Here is a 25117-nt window from a genome sequence, read left to right as displayed (position 1 = left end):
ATATCAATGTACATAATTAGCTCTCCGATATATCAATGAAACTATATAATTAGCTCTTCGATACATCAATAAATATACATAATTAGTTAAATTTTTTTGTAAAATCTGTATAAATATAGTAATTTAAGGATTAGAAGTCTCCTTTCTCTCTGAGTTGACTGGTTAAAAACTAAAAAGTATCAAAAAAGGGTACAAAATTCCCTTGTAACTTTCCATTCTTGTCAAATTATTTCCCAATTATTAGCACATTTTAGGGTTCGTTTGGTAGAGTGTATAAAAATAATGCAAAATATAGTGTATTAGTAATGTTTGTATTAGTAATACTTGTGTTAGTTATGCTTGTATTTTTCTTATGCAATGTTTGGTTCGATGTATTAAAAAAAATATGAATTACATAATTTTTTTTTATTTTTACATAATACCCTCAATATATATGTTGGAAAGGATGCGAAATTTTTTTTTGAGGGGTAATAGGGTTTTTAAGTATGTTAATGCACGCATTAGATCCATTGCATTACTAATGCCATGGATTTTGAGGTATTAGTAATACACACCTCAATACACAATAGAGTGTAACTAATGCTTGCATTAGTTATATATAGGGTAAAAAGGTATACCAAACAAGGTACCACTAATACACATTAAACTAATGCATGCATTAATATTCCAATACACTCTACCAAACGACCCCTTACTACTATGTAGAAGAGTGGAGAAGTACACACGTCTTCGTCAACATGTGTGCTTCTTGCCATTCTTCTATATGATAAGGACAATTTTGTCATTTAAAACTTTTCATTCTACAATTGCATGTTTAGTCATCTTACACCATATGTTATATTATGTGTGTATGATTATCCTTTATGGTCAATAAAGTACAATACTTTTTGCTTTTATCTTTTCTTATGCATGGACCCCACGTTTTACTTCAATTTCAAATGTAATGGGCATGCAGCCTTTGGAGTTGACAAGTTTGAAAGTCATCAAGTTCCATTTTTGCCAAAATTATCCACCACTTATCACCACATAATCTCTCTCTCTCTATATATATCAATGATGAATATCTTCTCAAACAAATCAATTTTTTCAAGAACCCCTTTTGTTTTCTTAATGATATTTGTACCTTATTTTTTACTAGTTGTTTCTTCCATCTGCTTTTACTTGCTATTATTTATTTGACACATCAAGAAAAAAATTAATTTTTTTTTAATTTTATTTGAATTTAAGCCTTGAAAATAACCTTTGATAAAAATGTTGTCTTTGGCAGAATTGCGAAGTAACTTATGGTAAAACCCTTTTCTGGACAGCACGCATAATGATAGCTTTAGTGCATCGAACTGCCTCTAATATATATATATATTCTCCAAGAAACCAAATGCTAAAGATTCAATTTTTTCAAGAACCCCTTTTGTTTTCTTAATAATATTTGTACCTTACTTTTACTTTTACTAGTACTTTCTTTCGTCAGCTTTTAGTTGTTATTATTTTTTAAATTTTATTTTTGTTTTTATTTGTCTTTCACACCAAGAAAAAGATAAAAAAAAGCTTCTTTGTTTTATCCCTAGTAGTAATTGTTTATTCCAAATATTTTTCAACACATATAATTTAAACATCAATTAACAAAAAAAATTCCTTTTGTTTGTTAATGAAGTTTGTACCTTATTTTTTATTATTCCTTCCCTCATTTTTACTTGTAACTATTTTACTAATTGTATTTTTATTTTTTACTCATCATTTTTAATATATCAAGAAAAGATAAAAGAATTTTCCTATAAGCAATATCAATAATTTTTTTTGTAATGGTGTGTTAAGTCAAAAGGGGATAAGTAAAAATGAACGGAGGAAGAATTAGTGATAAACTATGATTCATATAATAACTGAATCAAACTTTTTTCTGATTCATATACAAAAAAGTTTGGATTTTTTTTAGTTTTTTTCTTTGTGAAGGATCTGTGTGATGGCCTATGATGGAATATTATATGAGCTGACATTGTCTGATCAATATTAACTTGATTGAGAATATTGTCTGAGGCCTTTTATATGGATTCAACAAGAGTAGATTTTTATCCTCCTTTTGTGCTGACGTAGCATTTTTATTACATAAAATGAGATCCACATCAAAAGCATCATGCCACTTAAAAAGATTGACAAAAGGCGCAATGCAAGAGTAAATTTGTGACTATTCTAGACTATTTTTCTTTTTGAGATAAGCATTCAGACCATAAAAGAGAGTGAATACAAGAAAAAGCATTACATTCTCTTGATACAGAAGAATGCACTCCTAGAAAAAAAAAAGTTTGGTGTACTGAAGCTATCACTATACGCGGTGTCCGGAAAGGGCCCCACTACAAGGGTGTATCGTACGCAGACTTATCTTGCATTTTTGCGTGAGGCTGTTATCAAGGTTTGAACCCGTGATCTCCAGCTACCGCTATGCGCGGTGTTCGGGGAAACGCTCCACCATAAGCTAAGAGTGTATTGCTCGCAGTTTTATCTTGCAATTCTGCCAGAGGCTATTTTCAAGGCTTCAACCCGTGACCTCCAGTTACCGCTATGCGCGCTATTCGGGGAAGCACTCCACCATAAGAGTGTATCGTACGCAGTCTTATCTTGCAATTCTGCCAGAGGCTGTTTTCAAGGCTTGAACCGTGACCTCCAGCTAGAACCCGTGACCTCCAGCTACCGCTATGCACGGTGTTCGAGGAATGGCCCCACCACAAGGGTGTATCGTACGCAGCCTTATCTTGTATTATTTCTGTTAGAGGCTGTTTTTAAGGCTTGAACTCGTGACCTCCTGATCACATGGCAACAACTGTTTTACCAGTTACTCCAAGGCTCACTCTTAGCTAACTAAAAAGTTGGAACTTTTCGTATCGAATCCTGATACTAGGAAGCTGCAATTCTAGATCATTTATTATTATTGTGTATCTGTCTTTTTATCACTCTCATTTGCTTTATGTCCCTCCCAGATGTGAAGAACAAGTGTGTGTGTCGAGTTCCTGGGAAGAGGAGGACTTGACTCAACCATCTTGACAGGTTTAAGCTTTGAAAACAGTCTCTGACAGAAATGCAAGGTAAGGTTGCGTACAATACACCCTTGTGGTGGGCCCTTCCCTAGACCCTGCGTATAACGGGAGCTTTAGTGCACCAGACTACCTTTTTTGAGTGTCTAATCGGAAACAACATCTTTACCTCCTCAGTTATGGTTCTTCGTTACAGTCCAAATATTCATACAAAAAACTAGACCCCACCGCATGCGTACTCCTGAAACAACATTGGTTTCTTCATTTTTTTTTTGGTTTCTCATTCAGTCTCCGGTGCTTGCATTAGAGCCCCGATTAATTCGGATCGCGCGTTGCAGGACCCATTAAGGTGGCAGTGCTCCCAACAGAGTTTTCTCCATACTCAGGATCGAACTCTCGACCTCTAGATAAGGGCGAAGTAGCCCCATCCACTGCACCACAACCCATGTTGGTGGTTTCTTCACTTTTATTATTTTGATCTTGAGGCGAATGTCTTATTAAAAAAGTTTCTTTACCTTCAGTATGGTTCTTCACTTCTATTATTTTACTTGAGGCGAGTGCCTTATCGGAAACAACTTTTCCACCTCCTAGGTACACACTATTGTTCCCCAACCTCACTCTTGAGATTACACTGCGTATGTTGTTGTGTACGTAATGCTAGCTAGATTTACTTTCATTGTGTGTCAAATCTGATTCATCTGTTTTTGACATTGCAGAGGGCTGGAGTGGTGAGACAGGAGCTTGCAAATGAAGTAATGAGTGTCAAACAACATAAATCCCGACAGCTTGGAGGTTAATTACAAAAATTTTTGACATTTTGCATAATTACTGAAAATTTCGATTTTGGTCTGTCGAGATATATAATTAGTTTTCGATCCATCCAATAAAGATATTTCTTTCTTTGTAAAGATATATAATTAGCTCTCGATACATTTTTCCAATTTTGAGTCTGTTGAGATATATAATTAGCTCCCGATATATCCAACAGAGATATATAATTAATTGATATTTTTGTAATTACTTTGTAAGGGGGAGAATTTGTGTAAATATGATAAGTTAAAGGTGTATGTTTATGTTATTTTTTTTATTTTTTTTTTATATTTAAGAAACACTCTTGTGGTGGAACCCTTCCTCGAATTCCTTGCATAGCGGGAACTTTAGTGCACTGGATTGCCTGGATATCGAAGAGATTGCATGTTTATATACCTCAAATCAAACATTATAGAGTAAATGCACTGTTTCCACCCTGAACTATACACAAAACTGTTGAGTCACATCCGAACTTTAGGAGGGTCCTATTACTTCTGGACTAATTAAAATCGTATTTTTGGCAATCTTAGTGCCTACGTGGCACATCAGTAAATCAACATACTGAAGGTTCACGTAGGCACACGTATGTGCCAAGTTCGAGTGTATAATACGACCCCCTAAAATTCAGGTGTGTCTTAGCAATTTCGTTTATAGTTCGAAACAGAACATTTTCCCTTCTTTTTATACATAAACAAAAAATGACCCCTAAAGGGAGAGTATTGTAACTAAAGGGTGTTTGATATTCGATTCATATTTTCAAAGCTTGATTTTAGTTATTTAGTAATTCGGTAACTGCGAATAGATATTATATATTGAACTTTCAAAATTCAATTTAGTATTTGACATGTTATATTAGATTTCAACGTGGACGTTTGATATTCAGTTTAATATTTTAAAATTTTAGTTTCTATAATTCGATTATCAAAAATAAAAATCGATAATTTGAAATTTTAGTTTGATTCGTTAAATCAAACTTTTGGTATAATAAACCTCGATTACAACATCAACATACCCAATCGTATCTTACAAAATGGGATTTGGAATGACATACTGCCAACTTTTGGAGGTTGTTTTTGTAAAAAAAAAATCATTGATTTAAGAGAAGTAAATCAAATTAGTAATAAAATTAAATAAACGCTAATAAATTAAAAAAAAACAACATGACAAGTAATATAAAAGCAATGCCGAATATACAAACAAAGAAGTATCCAAAAATTCGCAAACTTGGATTCTTGATGAATTTGGTTAGATCAATTATTAGATATGATATGCTTATAAATCATGATTAGTTTTTCATATATATAATTTTTTTTATGTTGGATCTGTCAAGATACATATTATATTTAATGAAGATATATTTTTTCTTCGTAAAGATACATAATTAACTCTCGATATATTTCTTTTGATTTTGTATCTATCGAGATAAATAATACATCCGACGAACATATATTTTTTTCTTATAAAAATACATAATTAGCTTTGGATATATATTTTTTTTAATTTCGAATGTGTCGATATACGTAATTAGCTCTCCGATACATCCAATAAAGATATAAAATTAGTTTCTGATGCATTTTTTCTAATTTTGGATCTCTAGATATACATAATTAGTTTTCGGATACATCCATGAATATACATAATTAGCTTCTGATGCATCTTTTTTAATTTTGGATTTCTCGAGATACATAATTAGCTTTCCGATAAATTTAACGAAGATCCATAATTAGGTTCTAATAAATATTTTTTTTAATTTTTAATCTCTCGATACTTAATTAGCTCCGCAATAAATCCAATGAAAATACATTCAATTTTTTTGTAAAATTTGTATAATTATAGTAATTTAATATTAAAAGTCTCCTTTCTCTCTCTGCGTTGAATGGTTACAAAGTATAAAAAAAAAGGTACAAAATTCCCTTGTAACTTCCATTCTTGTCAATTTTTCTCCCAATTATTAGCACATAATCTTCATATATACCAAGCCCAAAATCCCAATTTTCCCATAATATTAATCTGTTCTTGGTGTTGGTTCAATCAACATGAACATCTTTTCCAAGAAACCAAATGCTAAAGGTTTGATTTTTAAACTTCTTGATTTCAAGATTCATCAAGATTCAATTTTTTGAAGAACCCCTTTTGTTTGTTAATGCAATTTGTACATATATGATTTGTATATTGATAATTGACTGATTTGGGGTTGAGGTTAGTTGATTGATTGTTGGTAAATTTTTGAGTTTTTATGATTCTTGATGTTTGATCATTCATAAAAATTGAGCTAAAGTTGTACCTAATAAAGTGACCTAGTGGTCAGTGAAGTGGGTAGTTGTTGCTGGTGGGAGGTGACAGGTATTACGTGGAATTAGTTGAGGTGAACGCAAGTTGGTTCAGACACCACGGTTATAACAAAAAAGAATTGAAGTTATGATGTTTTTTAAGAACCCCTTTTGTTTGTTAATGCAGTTTGCACCTTAGAATACATATACATATATGATTTATATATTGGTAATTGACTGATTTGGGGTTGAGGTTAGTTGATTGATTGTTGGTAAAATTTTGAGTTTTTATGATTCTTGATGTTTGATCATTCATAAAATTTTGCTAAAGCTGCACCCAATAATAAAGTGACCTAGTGGTCAATGAAGTGGGTAGTTGTTGCTGGTAGGAGGTGGCAGGTGACAGGTATTACGTGGAATTAGTTGAGGTGAGCGCAAGTTGGTCTGGATACAATAGTTATCAAAAAAGAGAGTTGAAGTTATGATATTCTCTTGAAGAACCCCTTTTATTTGTTAATGCAATTGGTACCTTACAACACACACATATATGCATATATATGATTCATATATTGATAATTGACTAGTTGCTTGCTTTCTGAAAATAATAAAATTTTGAGTTTTTATGATTCTTGATTTTTGATCATTCATAAAAATTTTGCTAAAGCTGCACCCAATAATAAAGTGATCTAGTGGTCAATGAAGTGGGTAGTTGTTGCTGGTGGGAGGTGGCAGGTGGCAGGTATTACGTGGAATTAGTTGAGGTGAGCGCAAGTTGGTTCAGAGACCATGGTTATTAAAAAAGAGAGCTGAAGTTATGATTTTCTTTTGAAGAACCCCTTTTGTTTGTTAATGCACATGTATATACATATACACATATATATGATTAATATATATATATATATTGATAATTGACTAGTTGATTGATTGCTGAAAAGAGTAAAATTTTGAGTTTTTATGATTCTTGGTGTTTGATCATTCATAAAATTGAGCTGATGTTGCACCTAAGAAAGTGACCTAGTGGTTTTGGTGGACGGAGTTACTTGATACCTGTTGCTTGTGGGAGGTGACAGGTATTCAGTGTAATTAGTCAAGGTGTACAAGTTGGTCCAAACACCACGGTTATTAAAAAAAGAATTGAAGTTATGATGGTTTTCTTTTATGAACCCCTTTTGTTTGTTAATGTAATTTGTACCTTAGAATACATATACATACATATATGGTTTATATATTGATGAATGACTAATTTGGGGTCGAGGGTTAGTTGATTGATTGTTGGAAATAATTTTGAGTTTTTATGATTTCTCATGGATTCCACTGGGTGTTTGATCTATGATTGAGCTATGATTTCATTTACTTAGTAGGGGTAACGTCTGCGTACGCTCTACCCTCCCTAGACTCCACTCCTGGATATACAATGAGTATGGTGTTGTTGTTGTTGATGTTATTTATTTAGTAGAGGTAAGGTCTGTGTACGCTCTATCCTCCGGGACCCCACTTGCGGGAATACACCGGGGATGGTGTTGTTCTTGTTGGATTTTATTTACCAAGTATGGGTAAGATCTGCGTGCGCTCTAAAATCCCGGATCCAAATTGTGTGAATACACTGGGTATGGTGTTGTTGTTGATTTTATTTTCTTGGTGCTAAAGTTTGAACTTTTTTTAAACAGAGGCGCTTCGGGAGAGTAGAAGAGAACTGACCCATGCTACTAGAGGTAAAACAATTTTACACTTCTGTTCCCCCTTCCTCTGACACCACAAGATACATTGAGCTTATAGTTGGATTGAACATATAAGTTAATGGAAACCCACTCTCTCGAAATCGAACTATATGTGTAGAAGCGAATTCATTAGAACTCGGAACCAAAATGAGCCACGGAAGTAAAAAAGTGACCAAAATAGGCCACCTATTTAAAAAGTTACCAAAATAGGCTAAACGTAATAATTTATTACGTTTTTCACTTTTTTCTTAACGGTCAACAAACGGAGTTGACTTTTATAAAAACGTAAGAATTTCTTACGTTTTACAATGTTTTTTGTAAAATTTAAGAAATTCTTACGTTGTGTCAGAAAAAGACGTAAAACGTAAGAATTTCTTACGTTTTACATGATTATCGAGAGAAAAATATGTAGTGAATTGTCACATCTATTAAAAACACTTTTCAAAAAAAATTTTCTTTCACGTAAGAAAATATTACGTTCACTTTTGTAAAGCTTAAGGTGGTCCCCACAATTCCATTTTATCCACTTTTTCCACTATCTCATCACCGTTCCCACCCCTAGTTTTTTCAACTTTTATTTTTAACAATTATAATTTTTTTAATTTTATGTAGTTAATTTATTTATATTTTACATCTAATTAAAATAATTTATTTTTACTCTATGTAATAAATTTTAACGTTTTACAATTTTTTTTTTTTTAAAAGTATCAATTAGATCATTAACTTAACAATTTTCTTATATTTATTCTATGTCAAAAAATAATCAGTTCTATCTTTAATTAACCGATTTCTCTCTAAAAAAATTATATTTTTGAGTTTTCCTCTACTCCAAAATAGTGAAATGTTAAATTTTTGTCGATCAAATATGCTACTATATACAAGAATTATATTTTCTTGGTGTATTAAAAATATTAAATTAATTTTTTCGGTTAGTGATTCATCGTAGTTTTCGATTAGGGTTTCGATTAGGATATTGAGGACTCACATGCACAAATTCGTTTCATATTATAATTAATGGAGTAAAAAATCATAATTTAATTTAGGAGTGTACAAAATCGTACTGATAAATATATATGATAATGTATAAATCAATAACATTTTTATCGGTACGATTATTTTCGGTACGATATTATACTTGAGTAAATTTTAAAATTTTAATTAATTAAATAATTAATATATGATTGAACAATTGATTAAAAGTATAAATAATAGATCAAGAGCAGCAAATTCTATACCAATGTTATATTAAAATGAGAGTGGTGAATAATGATATTAAAGCTACCTAACAAGCTAATAAAAGTCACATTTAGTAAACAAATTAAAAAATAGATGCTAAAACGCAGTAAAGAAAAAAATAGTAAATTAAAGTTGTATACTCTAATTTGTATTGTATTATTTTCTCTACTACTTTAATAAAAATGTTCTTTTCCGTTTAAGAATAAAAACAAAATATATTAAGGAGAAAACATAATATCTATTCAATTCTAATTTATTAATAAAAAAAAAATATTATTGTATTAATTATATAATAATTTTTTTAATAAAATCGTACCGATAAAAATGTTATTGATTTATACATTATCATATATATTTATTGGTACGATTTTGTAAACTCCTAAATTAAATTGTGATTTTTTACTCCATTAATTATAATATGAAACGAATTTGTGCATATGAGTTTCCTCAATATCCTAATCGAAACACTAATCGAAAACTACGATAAATCACTAACCGAAAAAATTAATTTCATATTTTTAATACACCAAGAAAATATAATTCTTGTATATAGTAGCATATTTGATCGACGAAAATTTAATATTTCACTATTTTTGAGTAGAGTAAAACTCAAAAATATAATTTTTTTTAGAGAGAAATCGGTTAATTAAGGATAGAATCGATTGTTTTTTGACATAAAATAAATATAAGAAAATTGTTAAGTTAATGATTTAATTGATAATTTTTTTTTTAATTTTTTTTGTAAAACGTAAAAATTTATTACATAGAGTAAAAATAAATTATTTTAATTAGGTGTTATAAATAAATTTAACTACATAAAATTAAAAAATTATAATTGTTAAAAATAAAAGTTGAAAAAAGTAGGGGTGGGAACGGTGATGAGATAGTGGACAAAATGGAATTGTGGGGACCATCTTAAGCTTTACAAAAGTGAAGAACGTAATATTTTCTTACGTAGAAGAAAAGTTTTTTTGAAAAGTGCTTTTAATAGATGTGACAATTCACTGCATGTTTTTCCTTCGATAATCATGTAAAACGTAAGAAATTCTTACGTTTTACGTCTTTTTCTGACTTAACGTAAGAATTTCTTACTTTTTACAAAAAAACATTGTAAAACGTAAGAAATTCTTACGTTTTTATAAAAGTCAACTCCATTAGTTGACCGTTAAGAAAAAAGTGGAAAACGTAATAAATTATTACGTTTAGCCTATTTTGGTAACTTTTTAAATAGGTGACCTATTTTGGTCACTTTTTTACTTCCGTGGCTCATTTTGGTTCCGAGTTCAATTCATTATTTGAACTTAACAGGTTTGATCTTTAATGTTTTTAGCACATATTCCATCCATTTCAATTTGTTTTTCTGGTTTTGACTAGACAGAGTTTCAGAAAGTAAAGAAGACTTTTGAATTTTGTGGCGCTACTCTAAAGATATGTAGAATATGCCAAAATGTCCTTTAATCTTTTGGTCTTAAACATGTCATATGGAAAACTAGAATTAAAGAGTTGCTAAAAAAAGAAAGAGATATTCTTTTTAAAAGGGACTAAAAAGAAAAGTAAGACAAACAGATTGAAACGGCGGGAGTATTTCTTAATTATTAGTTTCACAGACACACACATATATCCATGTTTTGTGTCGAAATAGCTGTTTGGTTTAACCTCTAGCTAATAACCTACATATGCCACTGTATATATGTATTTAGAAAATTCGAAGGGGATTTCTAAAATATGTTCAAAAAGGTGCACACTGTCCTTAAATATTGTCTTTGCTTTGGAATGATCACGTTTGATTGCGTTGTAATTATAACACATTCTGGCTGAAGCTGTATTGCCTCAATTGTTAAAACTTCCACGATTGGTTATCCTAAGTTACATTTGGCAAATTTACCATTGGCCTTTGTTAGCCTTTCTATTATTTGACAATGTGTATAATAACAAGAAAAAATGTAGGGGCAAAGGTAATATTTGAATTGTATTTAGTATGTTTGACCTTTGCACTTCACTCTCGTGGTAACCTTTTTTTTTTTTTTTTTTTTTGGAATACATTGAATTATTAGGTAGTTGTAAAATAAGTTGGCTCGCGGTAGGCTGATGCATGACCATTGTAAAAACAATCAAACTATGATTTGAATACTCTAGATACAAAGAGTTCATATAATTTTCCTTCGGTAGTTTGGGATTGATATGTAGTTGATATGATATTAGATTATTACTTCATTGGTACTAGATAATATTGTCGGGGCTTTATGCAATTGTACCGATATTAGTTCAGGTAGTTGATAGAAAGTAATGTTAAACAGCGAAGATAAACGGCAACTCTACAGACTTAGAGAGTAAATTGAGTAAAAAAACTAGCACAGAATTTAAGAATTATTTTGATCCAGAATACGTTTACTACCTTTGGTAGGTCTCCGAAATAGTGAAGGTCCATGTCCTATTTTTATCAAGCGTCACAGCTATGCTTAGTATAAGATCAGTCAAGAACTTTTATATTTGTTCAAGCGGTATAAAAGATGTTCTTGTTCCTGCTTAGATTGGCTTGATGTTTCTGTCTAACAAAATCCAGTTATTGTGTCTAGTAAATTTTATGGAACTGGAGTTTTAAACAGCGATTCATTTGATCGCTAGGAAAAAGAATTGCTCGTAATCTTAAACGGACTATTACTAGTATTAATATTTTGATAAGAATGTACCATGAAGACTTAAAGGTAAGTCAAGAACTCACGCTTTTAGAAGAGAAAGTAGCGGAAATGAGGATGCTTAGATGGATGTATTGCTGTACTGCGATAGACAAGAATAGGAATCAAGATATACTGGGCAAGGTGCGAATGACCTCCGTGGCGGATAAGATGCACGAAGTAAGGCTGAGTCACTGAGATGGTTCGGGCATTTGAAAAGGAGGAGCACAAATGTCCTAGCGAGGCGGTGTGGGTGGTTGGCTGTGAGGTCTAAGGAGAAGTAGAGGTAGACCGAAAAAGAATTGGGTAGAGGTGGTTAGACAGGACGTTACACATCTTCTTATGTAAACCGATACCACCAGTAGTTTTTGGGCTACACAATCTCTCCCGACCATAAGAAGGATCTAGACATTACATATCCTCCCCAGATCTCACTTATGGGATCACACGGATATGTTGCGTCATAGTCCGTCTCTATAAGGTGAGAGTGAAATTTATCTGGTAATTTGTCCTTTCCATTCGCTCGAATTTCTTTTGTTTCATCGATTTTGTCCGGGTCCCATCCGTTTGATCTCCCTAAAGCTAAATCAGTTACACACTATAATGTAGAATATTTGCGGGATGCAATCCTTAATACTTCAAGATTCCTCTACCAACGCATTTAAGTCCATTTGTTAGGATAGCTTCCACTGAGTCTCTGCACCTATCGTTTTCTTCCGAACCTTTGTTTTCCGAAAACATGATTTGGCTCGGGAACCCTGACCTAGACACAGTAGGAACAATTGAGTTAGCAAATCTAATATGCGTGTGCATAAACATCTTTTCCCGTTTAACTTTGAATTTGGAACTATTTAAATAAAAAATAACCTACGATAAAGTTTTCTTCCTTACGAGTTTCTTTTTTTTGAAAAATAACAGGTAGTCTATATAAATATCCGCAGGTATACTACACAATTGAATGTGTAGTCCTCCTTTCAAAAGTGTTGTAGTTACGTAGGTCCTATCTTGCTAAATTACGACCAGTCGATAGCTGCATTAATTGCTTCTGTTTATTCTATCAGTAACTATTTACACCAAAAGTAATATAGAGCTAGACAATTTGACGTAAACTGCTGCATGTTGCTCGATTTCCCTTAAAAACATCTCTGGTTTCTTTCCAGCCACACCGACCACCAAATACTAGCTGGGACAATCTTCCATCTCTCTTCCTTTTTTGCTGCATTGCTATCACTTTTCCAGCACGTCGGAATCGCTTTGATACTATTTGGTTTCACACATATGATCTTCCTCATATTGATGAACGTATGCCATAACTGATCAGTCGACTCGCAGTGCAAAAAAAGATGGCTTATTGTCTCTGCTTGTTCTTCGCACAGAAAACATCTAGAGCACAGATGAAAATCTCTTTTGTTCTAAGTTGCTCGGACTCTCCAAAAATGTACCGCACCCATATCAGATCCTTCAAAAATGCACTACTTTTGAAGGATCCGACACACACCCAATAACAATTTTGAAGAGTCCAAGCAACATAGCTTTTGTTCAGGTTCTCATGGGTTAACGTAGCTTCCTTAGCTAATAACCAGGAAAAAACAGTTTACCTCGTAACGTACTTTGGTTTTCTGGATCATTCCCCATGGCCATCCTGATTCCTGCACACCTGTTACATTCAAATCTCTATAGGCTGAGTTCGCTGTGAAGTTCCCTTTTCCCTCTAACTGCCATGACTATCCACGTTAAATAAGAAATAGCGGATTACAGAACGAAAACAAAAACTTTTTGAACTCTATTCGTTAACTGTATATGTAGAACGGTTTAGTTACACAAGTTTCAATTCGAGGAAAGCAGAAAATATACCAAAGTCCCAGGTTAAATTAAAAAAAAAACAGAAAGATTGGATGTGAAAGAATTTTTGGAATTGTATATTTGATGATGTATGAACTCCAGTAAACTAAATTTGATTTAATAATGTTTTCCTTTTCTTTTGTTGTGTCGTGTGTGCGTGTATGTGTGGGGTGCGGAGTGGGGGTTGAAGCTAAATTGTCGTACAAGATGGAGCCTGCATCAACTTTCACATTTCAGTAATTTCAGATTGAGTTCATTTCTCGTCCATTTTCTATACGTCTGCCATACATTTTGCTTGAGTGACTCTATAAGTGATTTGATAATAATTCATTGGTACGTTATAATTTCTTACCAATTAAAGAGGCACAATTGCTGCGAATAGACAAGGCAGGTTAGGAAGACTATCACGTTGGCATCTACAATTTCAGTTCGCAATTTAAGTAAATGGCGAGTAACTCGCTTTAATTCAAAATTCTTATGTAGGTATTGAGAAGGAAATTTCTACGTTGCAATCAGAGGTATGTGTAGAGCTTATTTATAATGCTATTCTTGAATGTGCTTTGAGTGTGTTCATGATATACAGATATATATTTTTTTTGAAACTGGTACGATATACAGAGATATATGTGGTTTAAGAGCTTGTATACTCCCTCCTGTCCGTATCTGGTGTTTTTAGCTTGGGCGCACCCCTTAAGAACTTCACTCATCCCTAGAAAGTAAGAGGTGTTTTCGCTAAATTACCCTTAATAAAATAATCAAAGGGGAGCCTTGGAGTTACTGGTAAAGTTGTTGTCATATGACTAGGAGGTCACGGGTTCAAGCGTTGGAAACAGCCTCGGGTAGAAATGCAAGTTAAAGCTGCGCACAATACACGTTTGTGATGGGGCCCTTCCCCGAACCCTGCACATAGCGGGAGCTTTAGAGCACCGGACTGCCCTGCACATAGCGGGAGCTTTTGAGCACCGGGCTGCCCTTTTACCCTTAATTAAATAGTACCTAGTATTCCCTTCATTTCGATTTGTTTGTCTGGTTTTGACTTGGCGCGGAGTTTAAGAAAGTAAAGAAGATTTTTGAACTTTGTGGTCTTAAACTAAAAATATGTAGAATGTATTAAAATGCTCTTTAATATTGTGGTCTTAAACATGTCATGTGGACAGTTAGAATTAAGAAGTGCCAAAAAAGGAACGAAGGGAGTATTTAATATGGTTTCTTGGTTATGAAAATTTTCCTTATCTAAAAAAGGATAAATTTGGAAGAAATAAATTAATGCCTTCATGATTATGTAAAAAACCATTTATTTTGGAATTAATTTTAAAACTAAAAGCACCATATAATATGGACCGGAGGGAGTAGTTTTTCCCTTTATATCACACTTTATTTCTGCATGCAATATCACATCCATAACAGACGTTTTGATGTATTTCTGGTGACACAGGAAAAAAAGCTCGTTGCCGAAATAAAAAGGACAGCTAAAACTGGAAATGAGGTGGGTGTTGAGTATCAGCTCTGTCGAGCGACGGCTTAATAGCAGTTATAATTTATCGTGTTGCTGCTTAAGTAACAGTAAGGTACTCATATGGTACTATATCATTTGGAACTCATGTGTCGTTTGCTTTACTCTGCGTTTTCAGACGGCAACAAAAGTTCTAGCACGTCAATTAGTCAGGCTTAGACAGCAAATAGCCAACTTGCAAGGTAGTCGAGCACAAATGAGAGGTATTGCGACTCACACACAGGTACGTAATCTGCCAAGTCATGTTACATGCTTACTGATTTCAGTTCTTGATTCCTCTTTGTGCAATGCATTTGATAAGCTTTACGCTCTTCGCAGGCAATATCTGCCCAATCTTCAGTTGCCGCAGGCATGAAAGGAGCCACTAAGGCTATGACTGCTATGAATAAGGTTCGACAGCCAAAGATCTTGACATCTAATTTATAATTTTCCATTGTTTATATGAGAGAATGAAATATAAAAAGGACTCATCTTCATACACATTGAAATGGATGTCACGATGAGAAGGTTCCGATTACTAAGTTCCATTACTAAGGACAAAAATTAAAGATCAGCTCATGTGAGGAACAATCCGTGCAATTAGAGAGCAAACAACATAAATTCCGACAATTTGGAGCTTCCATTATAGAAAATCCCTATATTTTGCATAATTATTGAAAATCTCGATTTTGGGTCTGTCGAGATTAAGGGTGGCAACAGTACCGGAATTTTCCGTTTCAGTCCGTTTACTCCGTTTCCGGTGACGTTTCGCTACCGGTGACACAACGATACCGGTTGCAACCGGTATACCGGTACCCAATGGTCCGGAATACGGTACAGGTGCGTCTATCCAAAAAATTTCGGTTCCGGTTCCGGTACCTGTTGACCGGTCCGGCGACGTGAAGACCGTTACAATTTTTTTTTTTTTTTTTTTAAATTTTGGTCATTTGGAATTGTTATATTAATATATTATATTAATCAAATATAATACTATAAGTTATATAAGTTAATATATTATATTATATAAGTTAATTATATAATATAATTTAAATTAAAAAAAAAACGTGGACGGTCGTCTTTTCCGGTACAGATACGGTGCCGGTCCGGTCCGATCTAGTTCCACACCGGTAACCAACGGACCAACAAAAATGTCCAGTATTACCGGTTCCGGTAGTACCGGTTCCGGCGACAAACTCCGGTAAGGCTGTCCGGTACTGGTACCGGTTCCAGTTACACCGGTCCGGTGGTACCGATTCCGGTCCGTTGCCACCCTTAGTCGAGATATATAACTAGCTCCCGATACATCCAATAAAGATATATTTCTTCCTTTGTAAAGATACATAATTAGCTTCTGATATATTTTTTTTCGATTTTGGTTCTGTCGAGATACATAATACATTCAATGAAGATACATTTTTTCCTTTGTAAAGCTACATAATGAGCTCTCGATACAACCAACGACGATACATAAGTAGTTGAGATTTTTGTAATTACTTTGTATTTGTGTAAATATGGTAAGTCAAGGTGTATGTTTATGTTGTTTCCCGAGTCATCTTCATTCCTTCTAATAATTATCAGTTGATTCAATGCAGCAAATGGAGCCAGCAAAGCAAGCGAAGGTGATGCAAGATTTCCAGAGGCAATCAGCTCAATTGGATATGACGGTAAGACTGATTGCACGTTATCTGTTGAATCTTAAATATTATCATATTCTCCTTCACGTCAACTCAGATTATTAGAAGTCAACTCAATAATATGGTGTTCGTATTTGTAGACTGAAATGATGTCAGATGCTATAGATGATGCTATAGATAATGACGAAGCGGAAGAGGAAACTGAAGATTTGACAAATCAGGTATGCTTTTTAACCTTTCAAGAGTGACTGAAAATAGTTAGTGTGCGCACCTAACAAGTGTGTGTTGAATCGCCAAGGCATCGCTGAATTGCACCTTAATTAGTCGACCTTTTGGTTACTTTTGGCGATAATGGGAGAACTTCGGTGTTTACTTTGTGCTATCTTTGTAGTTGATTTATCTTTTTTGAAAAAGAATCTTAGTGGCGCCGTTTGACTTGGCACGGAGTTTAAGAGAAAAAGAAGACTTTCGAAATTTGTGGTCTAAAACAAACCTTAAACATTTGTGTGGCTATAAATCATTTCATTAAGAGTAAAAGGAGAATTTTCATTCTTTTTGGAACGGATTAACAAGGAAAGTGTGTCCGATAAAGTAGGACAAAGGGAGTATTATGTTTTGATTGCTCAGCTGTCGTTCTGTGCATCTTCAGGATCATTTTCGTCTTAATAGAATGTATTTATCTGGATTCTTCTTACGGAAAAGGTAAAAAAAAAGCTTCTAATGTTTATGATTTGTCTTATATATGTTGTTCGTTAACCTATCAGTTCATAAACACCCCCAACGCCATCGCCTGTCTCAAATATACCCCTGAAATTGAAAAGGTCCAAATATGTCCCTCACACTAAAGGTGGAACTCATGGAAGCCACGTCGGGGTATGTTTGGATCTTTTTGGAAATATGTCTTCATTGGAAATGGAATGACGATTTAATGTGGAATTTTCTTTCGAGGAATCAAACAATTATTGAAGTGCATTTAGATGTATATCTATCTACATGTAGATTTCTAAAACACATGGTCTCACCAACTCATCGGTTTCTTTCACGTTAACTCGATCTTATTTCTGCAGGTCCTCGATGAAATTGGAATCGATATTGCCTCACAGGTTAGTGTTTCATTATTAGTTACAGTGAAACAACTAGTCTTCTTACTTACAAGGAGGAGAGGAGTTGAAGATCCCGTGTTTTATCTTTACAGTTGTCAGCGGCTCCCAAGGGCAAAATTGCTGGAAAAAGGACCGAGGAATCAACCAGGTTCGCCCACATTTTCTTTTGATATGATCTTCTTTGTTTCCTTACTGCCCTTTCCTGTCACTCGCATGCTTGTTAGAAGAAGAATGTGTAGTAGGCGCACATCATGAGCTCAAATTCTATCGGTGAATTAAGTTTGGTATTTAAACGGAGAAAGATAGAGAAAAGGGGCTTAAACATCCACCGAGTTTTGAAGATAAAAACAACATATTTCTCGGTTATTCAAAGAAAAACAAAGAACCTACAGAGCCATGTTTCACAACCACGCGTCCTTTACTAGAAGTTGCGAGCTTAGTTAAAGTTGTGCTAGTCTTAACTCAACTACCTTGGTGTCGGAGCTGTTGATCTGGTTCGGAGATTGACTATGACCAACGAATATACATTCAAGTTCTGAGCTATCAGCTTAACCTCGACCGAGCTCAGTAAATCGAGTGTAAACAGACCTTACCTCTATCTTTGTGGGGTAGAGAGGTTGTTTCCGATAGACCCTCGGCGCAAAAAAGCAAGGAAGTAAGAGAAAAAAGAGAGACTACAGAAAAACAATACACAAAACAAGTATAGCAACAGTTATTAATGAACATAGGCGGGAAAAACTACGTGATACCTAAATCATCCTACTAGAAGTATGACAACTTGTGTCTACCTATTAACGTTCGACGCTAATCCTCGACCTCCATGCCTTCATATATAGGATCATGTCCTCGGTCAGTTGAAGTTGTGTCATGTCATGTCTAATCACCTTCACCCAATTCTTCGGCAAAACCTTTCTTATATTAAATAGATAGGGGAAACGATGTAATTCGCTTCAATTAGTACTGTATCCTCGAGCAAATTATTATACATCTTGAAGTGCACTCGCTACACTCTGACATATAAAGTACGTTGCGCTTGTGATTTTTCATTTTTCTTCGAGATAAGCATCTTGTACCCCCTTGTATTATGACCAAAGTTGCTATGACACACTCCAACTTCACGGGGTCCTATTATCCCCCGAACTCAATTTTAGCGTATTTTTGTCACTCTTTTGTGCTGACGTGGCACCTTTATTACATAAAAATGGGGGCCACGTCAAAGGTGCCACGTTAGCTAAAAAGGTGCTATGTCAGTTAAAAAGGTTGACAAAAATACGCTAAAATTTAGTTTTTTTTTTTTTGGGTGGGTGGGGTGGGGAGTTGTGTAATAGAACCCCCGTGAAGTTGAAGTATGTCTTAGCAATTTGGTCATAGTTCAGGGGTACTAGATGCTTTACTCTTTTTCTTCTCTTCCAGTAAATAATCGTATCATATTAGTACGACGTGCATTTTTCATGCTCTGTGATGTAAGTAAACCTTACGCTCTCTGTGATGTCATTAGCTCGCTCACGTACATTTTGTCGTCGTGTCTTTGTGCTGGCAGTTCGGGGATCGATGAACTGGAGAAGAGATTGGCTGCACTTAGAAATCCTTGATCTCGATATCTTGGATTAGTCCTCATGGTGTTTCACCACACATGAAACATGATTTACTTTTTTTAAGTTTTATGTACATAATTTTTGCTACCAAGAGTGATGTAATGCATATCAATCCTTGGTCTTCTTTTGAGTGATAAATGATTGTCCAAATGCTACAAACAATGTATTAAGTTGTTTGATAAAATCTTTGGCATGACTTTCTTTCATATCTTTGTAATGAAATTTTCTACTATTTGCATTTTGTGCAAACCTCGATTGTTTCGTCGGGTACCTGCTACCTTCCACCAATACAAGTATACTGCAGCTATTTCTTATGCTACTTCAGGAGAGTCTTTATATTTAGGGAAAAAGGCTCTGTTTCCACTCTGAATTATACACGAAATTGCTATTGTTGAGATACACCCGAACTTTAGGAGGGTCCTATTATCCCTGGATTAATTAAAGTCGTATTTTTGACAACCTTATTGCATAATCTTCCTTGTTAGTGCTCTTTCCACTATCGCGCTGCATAGTAAGCAAGGGCGGAGCCATCTTATGATTAGGGGTTCACCCGAACCTCCTTTGACGGAAAATTATGTTATTTATACATGGTTAAATTTTTTTTTGATGTATATATTTTTTTTTGTTGAATCTTTTGGCTAATTCGTGCACCTACTTTTTTGATTTTGAATCCCCTTAGTGAGGTCCGCCACTACTCAATAAGTAGCTAGCAGGGATCCAGGAAATGCATACACTTCATTCAATACAAACAACATTTATCGAATACATTAAAATTCTTACATAAACTTGATATATAGTCAAAATTCATAATATTACATTTTCCCAAGCTAATAAAAGGAAGAAGAACAAGCTTACTTATAAAACTAAAAATCAAATCCAGCATCATAAGTTGCAGCATCTGATATTATTCCATCATAAGTTGCTCTAATATAACAAATAGAGATACGCATCCAGTACCCCCGAACTATAGCCAAAGTTGCTCGACACACTCCAACTTCACAGCGGTTCTATTAGCCCCGAACTCAATTTTAGCGTAGTTTTGTCACCCTTTTGTGCTAACGTAACACCTTTATTACATAAAATGGGGTCCAATGATTTTGAATAAGCATGAAAACTAATATAATAGTAGCTAGAATAAACTATAAAAGATCAGTGTCGAGCTTAGATTGAATACCTGAAGTTCTGAAATCAAATCTATCTTTATTGGTAACTTGTCTAGATGTGATTATTTCTTCTTCTGTAATTCCTTTGACGTCGTAATTTCATTCTCATTCGCGTAGTAATTCTGTGTTCCAGTTGAAATATAGTATGGATAATCCAATACATAGTCCACTGCAATAATTCGTTTAACCAGGTGTCAAGAAAGATACCACAACAACTTGCTTCTCTTACGTCTCTCTCATTCTCAAATCTCTCCCACAATCATCTCCGAGGATGCATCCCTCAAGGACGTCAACTTCATACCTTTGAGAGCAATTCATGTAACGGTAATGATGGATTACGTGGATTCCCAGTTTCGTAAGGTTGTGCCACTGATGGATTTTTGGAAAGCTACTCTGATGGGCTATTGCTGTGGATGATGTATTGGATTATCCATAATATATTTCGTACTATGCGAAGTTGAAAGATGCAGAGACGTCAAAGAAATTACAGAAGAAGAAATAATTGTTTCTAGACAAGTTACCAATAAAGAAATATTTGATTTCAGAACTTCAAGTATTCAAGCTAAGCTCCACACCTAATTTTTTTTTTAGTTTATTCTAACTACTGACATATTGGTTTTCATGCTTTTTCTTATAACAACAACAAATATTAGAGATAATAATTTAGTCTAGAAATTTATTGGTCTAAGATTGATGATTGTTGGATATGGTCCACTACTTTAGAGAAGAGATTGAGAACCACACATGTCTGTATCAGTTTGTGATAACAAAACTATTTGGCCACATGGTTATGTCCTCTGCTGAATTAAGTGTGCAACACATGCATAAAAACAAATGAACAACAACCCAAATTTGACTTGAGTTAGCCTTTGTGGACTTATTTATGCATGTTAGACATAGTCGAGATTATTGAGCCTTTAATATAGGGTTACTTCGCGACTTGGTGAATGATGATGGTTCTTCCAAATTATGATATACCTCATAGTTATGATATATGGCCTATAGGTATGAGATGCCTTATAGATGTGATATGCCCTATAGATATGATTTATGGCTTACAGATATGATATGCTATGGCTTATAGATATTTTAATCGTGCGTTCAAACAAATAATCTTTAAACTTTTTAAAAAATAATTTACATATTTAGAAACTACATAAAAAGTACGATAAGTTACCGGAACTATACTTTACGTTTAAGTTGTTTGTACATTAACATGATAAAACTAATACTAATTTTTCCTAAATTTTAAGGAGAGAAGACGTAAAATATTTTAAATCAATCAAAATAGATAAACAACAAACAAAAATATATACTAGGGATTGAAAAAAATAGAAAAAACGGGGACAGAACTTAAGAGAGCAAGAAAGTAAGTAACTAGGGATTTAATCCAAAAGCTAATGTAAAAGATTGAAAAAAAAATGGCGTTATTCAGACTCGAATGCATGCTGAATGAGAAATTCTGCACCCCTTCACCACTAAATCAAGCTTTAGCCTTGTGTCAAGAGGGTTCAGTACTTAACATATATACGGTAAATTAAAATTTGGGAAAAGGTTCAAATATGCCACTAAACTATCAGAAATGACTCATTTATGCCATTAGTTAAAAATTCAGCTCATTCATGCTATCGACGTTACAAAACTAGCCCATCGATGTCATTACTTTTTAACGATGGTTTTCAAAAACAGCTTTGCCACGTGGCCTTTTATTAGAGGTTCACGTCATTAATTAAAATAAGAAAAAAAGTTCAAATATGCCATTGAACTATTAGAAATGACTCATTTATGCCATTAGTTAAAAATTCGGCTAATTCAAGCCATCACCGTTACAAAATCAATCCACTTATGTCATTACTTTTTAATGATGGGTTTTTAAAAATAGTTTTGCCACGTGATCTTTTATTAGAAGTCCACGTCATTAATTAAAAAAGTCAATATTAATTTCAAAATATCGAAATTAGTTAGTATTATTTATTCCACCATTTATACCATAATAATGGGAGAAGTTAACACATATACATGTCGGGATAATGGGAATAAACTTTTTTATTCTGATCGTGTGTTCAAACAGAGAAAATTTGGCTATTAAGTCTCTTCAAGTTTCTAATTAACAAAATGACCTATCTTCTTTAAGTTTTAAATTAGTAAAATGACCTACTTTTATTTTTTGATTTGTCGGATACATAACAGATTTGTCTATATATCTGTTGGCAGCTAATAGATTTGTCGGATTAATAATCGATCTGTCTATATATCTCTCGGACAGATAATAGATCTGTCGGATTGACAATCAATCTGTCTATATATCTGTCGAACAGATAATAGATTTGTCTAAAAAAATGGATCATCTCCTTAAATAAAAAAACTTATGGTCCATTTAATTAAAAAATAGACTTAAAAGGTCTATTTAACAAAGAGTTCCATTCAGACAAGCAATCTTTAAACTTTTTTAAAAATAATTTACATATTTAGAAACTACATAAAAAGTACAATAAGTTACAAAAATTGTACTTTACGTTTAAGTTGTTTGTACATTAACATGATAAAACTAATACTATTTTTTCCTTAATTTTAAGGAGAGAAGGCATAAAATGTTTTAAATCAGTCAAAATAGATAAACAACAAATAAAAATATATAGTAGGATTGAAAAAAATAGAAAAAAGGGGATAAAACGTAAGAGAGCAAGAAAGTAAGTAACCAGGGATTTAATCTAAAAGCTAATATAAAAGATTGAAAAAAAAATGGTGTTATTCAGACTTGAATGCACGCTGAGTGAGAAATTTTGCATCCCTTCACCACTAAACCAAGCTTTAGTATTGTGTCAACGGGTACTTAACATATATACGATAAATTAAAATTTTGATTGTATATACACAGTATAATTTTCCAACGAAGGGGATTCGGATGAATCCCCGATCTCCATGTAGATCCGCCAGTGATCCCACATCAACTGAATGGGGAGGTGGTGAAATAAATTCACGCTCTCCTACCTGAATAGCTAACTTTTGGGGTGTGAGGTACCCAGTTAGGCCCAAGGTTGTTACATACTCTTCCTTGTTAGTGCTCTTTCCTCTATTGCGCGCTATTTTTTGAATCTCCTTCGACGAAAAATTATGTTATTTATACTTGGTTAAAATTATTTTTTATGTATATATAATTGATGTTGAATCTCTTTCGGCTAGTTCGTGTATCTACTTTTTCGATTTTGAATCCCATTAGTGAAAATTCTGACTCCGCCATTGTTCAGTGAGCAGCTAGCAGGCAGGGATAAGGAAATGCAAACACTTAATTCAATACACACAACATTTATCGAATACACTAAAAATCTTACATAAACTTGATATATAGTCAAAATTCATAATATTACATTTTCCCAAGCTAATAAAAGGAAGAAGAAAAAGCTTACTTATAAAACTAAAAAGAAACTAAAAATCAAATCCAGCATCATAAGTTGCTCTAATATAACAAATAGAGATAAAGCATCCTGTAATCCCGAACAATGGCCAAAGTTGCTCGACACACTCTAATTTTACAGGGATCCTATTACCCCCGAACTCAATTTTAGCGTATTTTTATCACTCTTTTGTGCTGACGTGACACCTTTATTACATAAAATGGGGCTCATGTCAAAGGTGCGACATTAGCTAAAAAGATTGACAAAAGGTGTCACGTCAATTAAAAAGGATGACAAAAACGCGCAAGAATTTATTTCATGGGGTTATAGGACTCCTGTAAAGTTAGAATGTGTCGGGCAAATTTGGTCATAGTTCGGAAATACTAGATACTTTACTCATAACAAATAAGCATGAAAACTAATATAATAGTAGTTAGAATAAACTATAAAAGATTAGTGTCGAGCTTAGATTGAATACCTGAAGTTCTGAAATCAAATGTTTCTTTATTGGTAACTTATCTAGATGCGATTATTTCTTCTTCTGTAATTCCTTTGACGTTGTCGTTTCTTTCTCCTTCGCATAGTAATTTTGTGTTTCAGCTCCAAAAAGATTCTTGCAAGCCATTTCAGATTTCCAGTTGAAATATAGTATGGATAATCCAATACATAGTCCACTGCGATAATTCGTTTAACCAGGTGTCAGGAGAGATACCTCAACAACTTGCTTCTCTTACGTCTCTCTCGCATTCTCAAATCTCTCCCACAATCATCTCGAGGATGCATCCCTCTAGGACATCAACTTCATACCTTTGAGAGCAATTCATATAAAGGTAATGATGGATTGCGTGGATTCCCAGTATCGAAAGGTTGTGCCACTGATGGATTTTTGGAAAGCTACTCTGATGAGCTATTGCTGTGGACGATGTATTGGATTATCCATAATATATTTCGTACAATGCGAAGTTGAAAGATGCAGAGACGTCAAAGGAATTACAGAAAAAGAAATAATTGTTTCTAGACAAGTTACCAATAAAAAAATATTTGATTTCAGAACTTAGTATTCAAGCTTTTTGTTTTTTTTAGTTTATTCTAACTACTGACATATTGGTTTTCATGCTTTTTGTTATAACAACAACAACTATTAGAGATAATAATTTAGTC

The 25117-nt window shown here is 33.6% G+C and overlaps 1 protein-coding gene across 7 annotated transcripts; it reads left to right on the top strand.

The window, feature by feature from the left end:
- The first annotated feature begins 1078 nt into the window (after positions 1-1078).
- Positions 1079-19604, top strand: LOC107873656 (vacuolar protein sorting-associated protein 2 homolog 3). 7 transcript variants are annotated; one of them, XM_047413428.1, is made up of 13 exons: positions 1079-2729; positions 2970-3074; positions 3740-3815; positions 7771-7815; positions 14058-14092; positions 15010-15060; positions 15206-15310; positions 15406-15477; positions 16659-16730; positions 16841-16921; positions 17768-17803; positions 17896-17951; positions 19344-19604. In XM_047413428.1, exons 3-13 carry the CDS (start codon positions 3779-3781, stop codon positions 19393-19395), a joined length of 642 nt encoding a protein of 213 aa, XP_047269384.1. In that variant the 5' UTR covers positions 1079-2729; positions 2970-3074; positions 3740-3778; the 3' UTR covers positions 19396-19604. The 7 variants fall into 7 exon arrangements, with proteins under 7 accessions (XP_047269384.1, XP_047269383.1, XP_047269382.1 ...); XM_047413427.1 differs by having other exon boundaries at positions 2970-3815; XM_047413426.1 differs by having other exon boundaries at positions 1079-3614.
- Positions 19605-25117: the final 5513 nt, after the last annotated feature.

This window comes from Capsicum annuum, chromosome 6 (genome assembly GCF_002878395.1).
Source record: "Capsicum annuum cultivar UCD-10X-F1 chromosome 6, UCD10Xv1.1, whole genome shotgun sequence".
Taxonomy (NCBI): Eukaryota; Viridiplantae; Streptophyta; class Magnoliopsida; order Solanales; family Solanaceae; genus Capsicum; species Capsicum annuum.
The sequence above is the reverse complement of the archived record's forward strand: the minus strand, read 5'-3'. Positions and strand labels throughout refer to the sequence as shown.

Coding starts and splice junctions, on each gene's coding strand:
- LOC107873656 (XM_047413428.1), top strand. CDS start 3,779: ATGAGTGTCAAACAACATAAATCCCGACAGCTTGGAG. Junction 15,311..15,405: donor GTATTGCGACTCACACACAG/GTACGTAATCTG, acceptor CGCTCTTCGCAG/GCAATATCTGCCCAATCTTC. Junction 17,952..19,343: donor AGGACCGAGGAATCAACCAG/GTTCGCCCACAT, acceptor TTGTGCTGGCAG/TTCGGGGATCGATGAACTGG.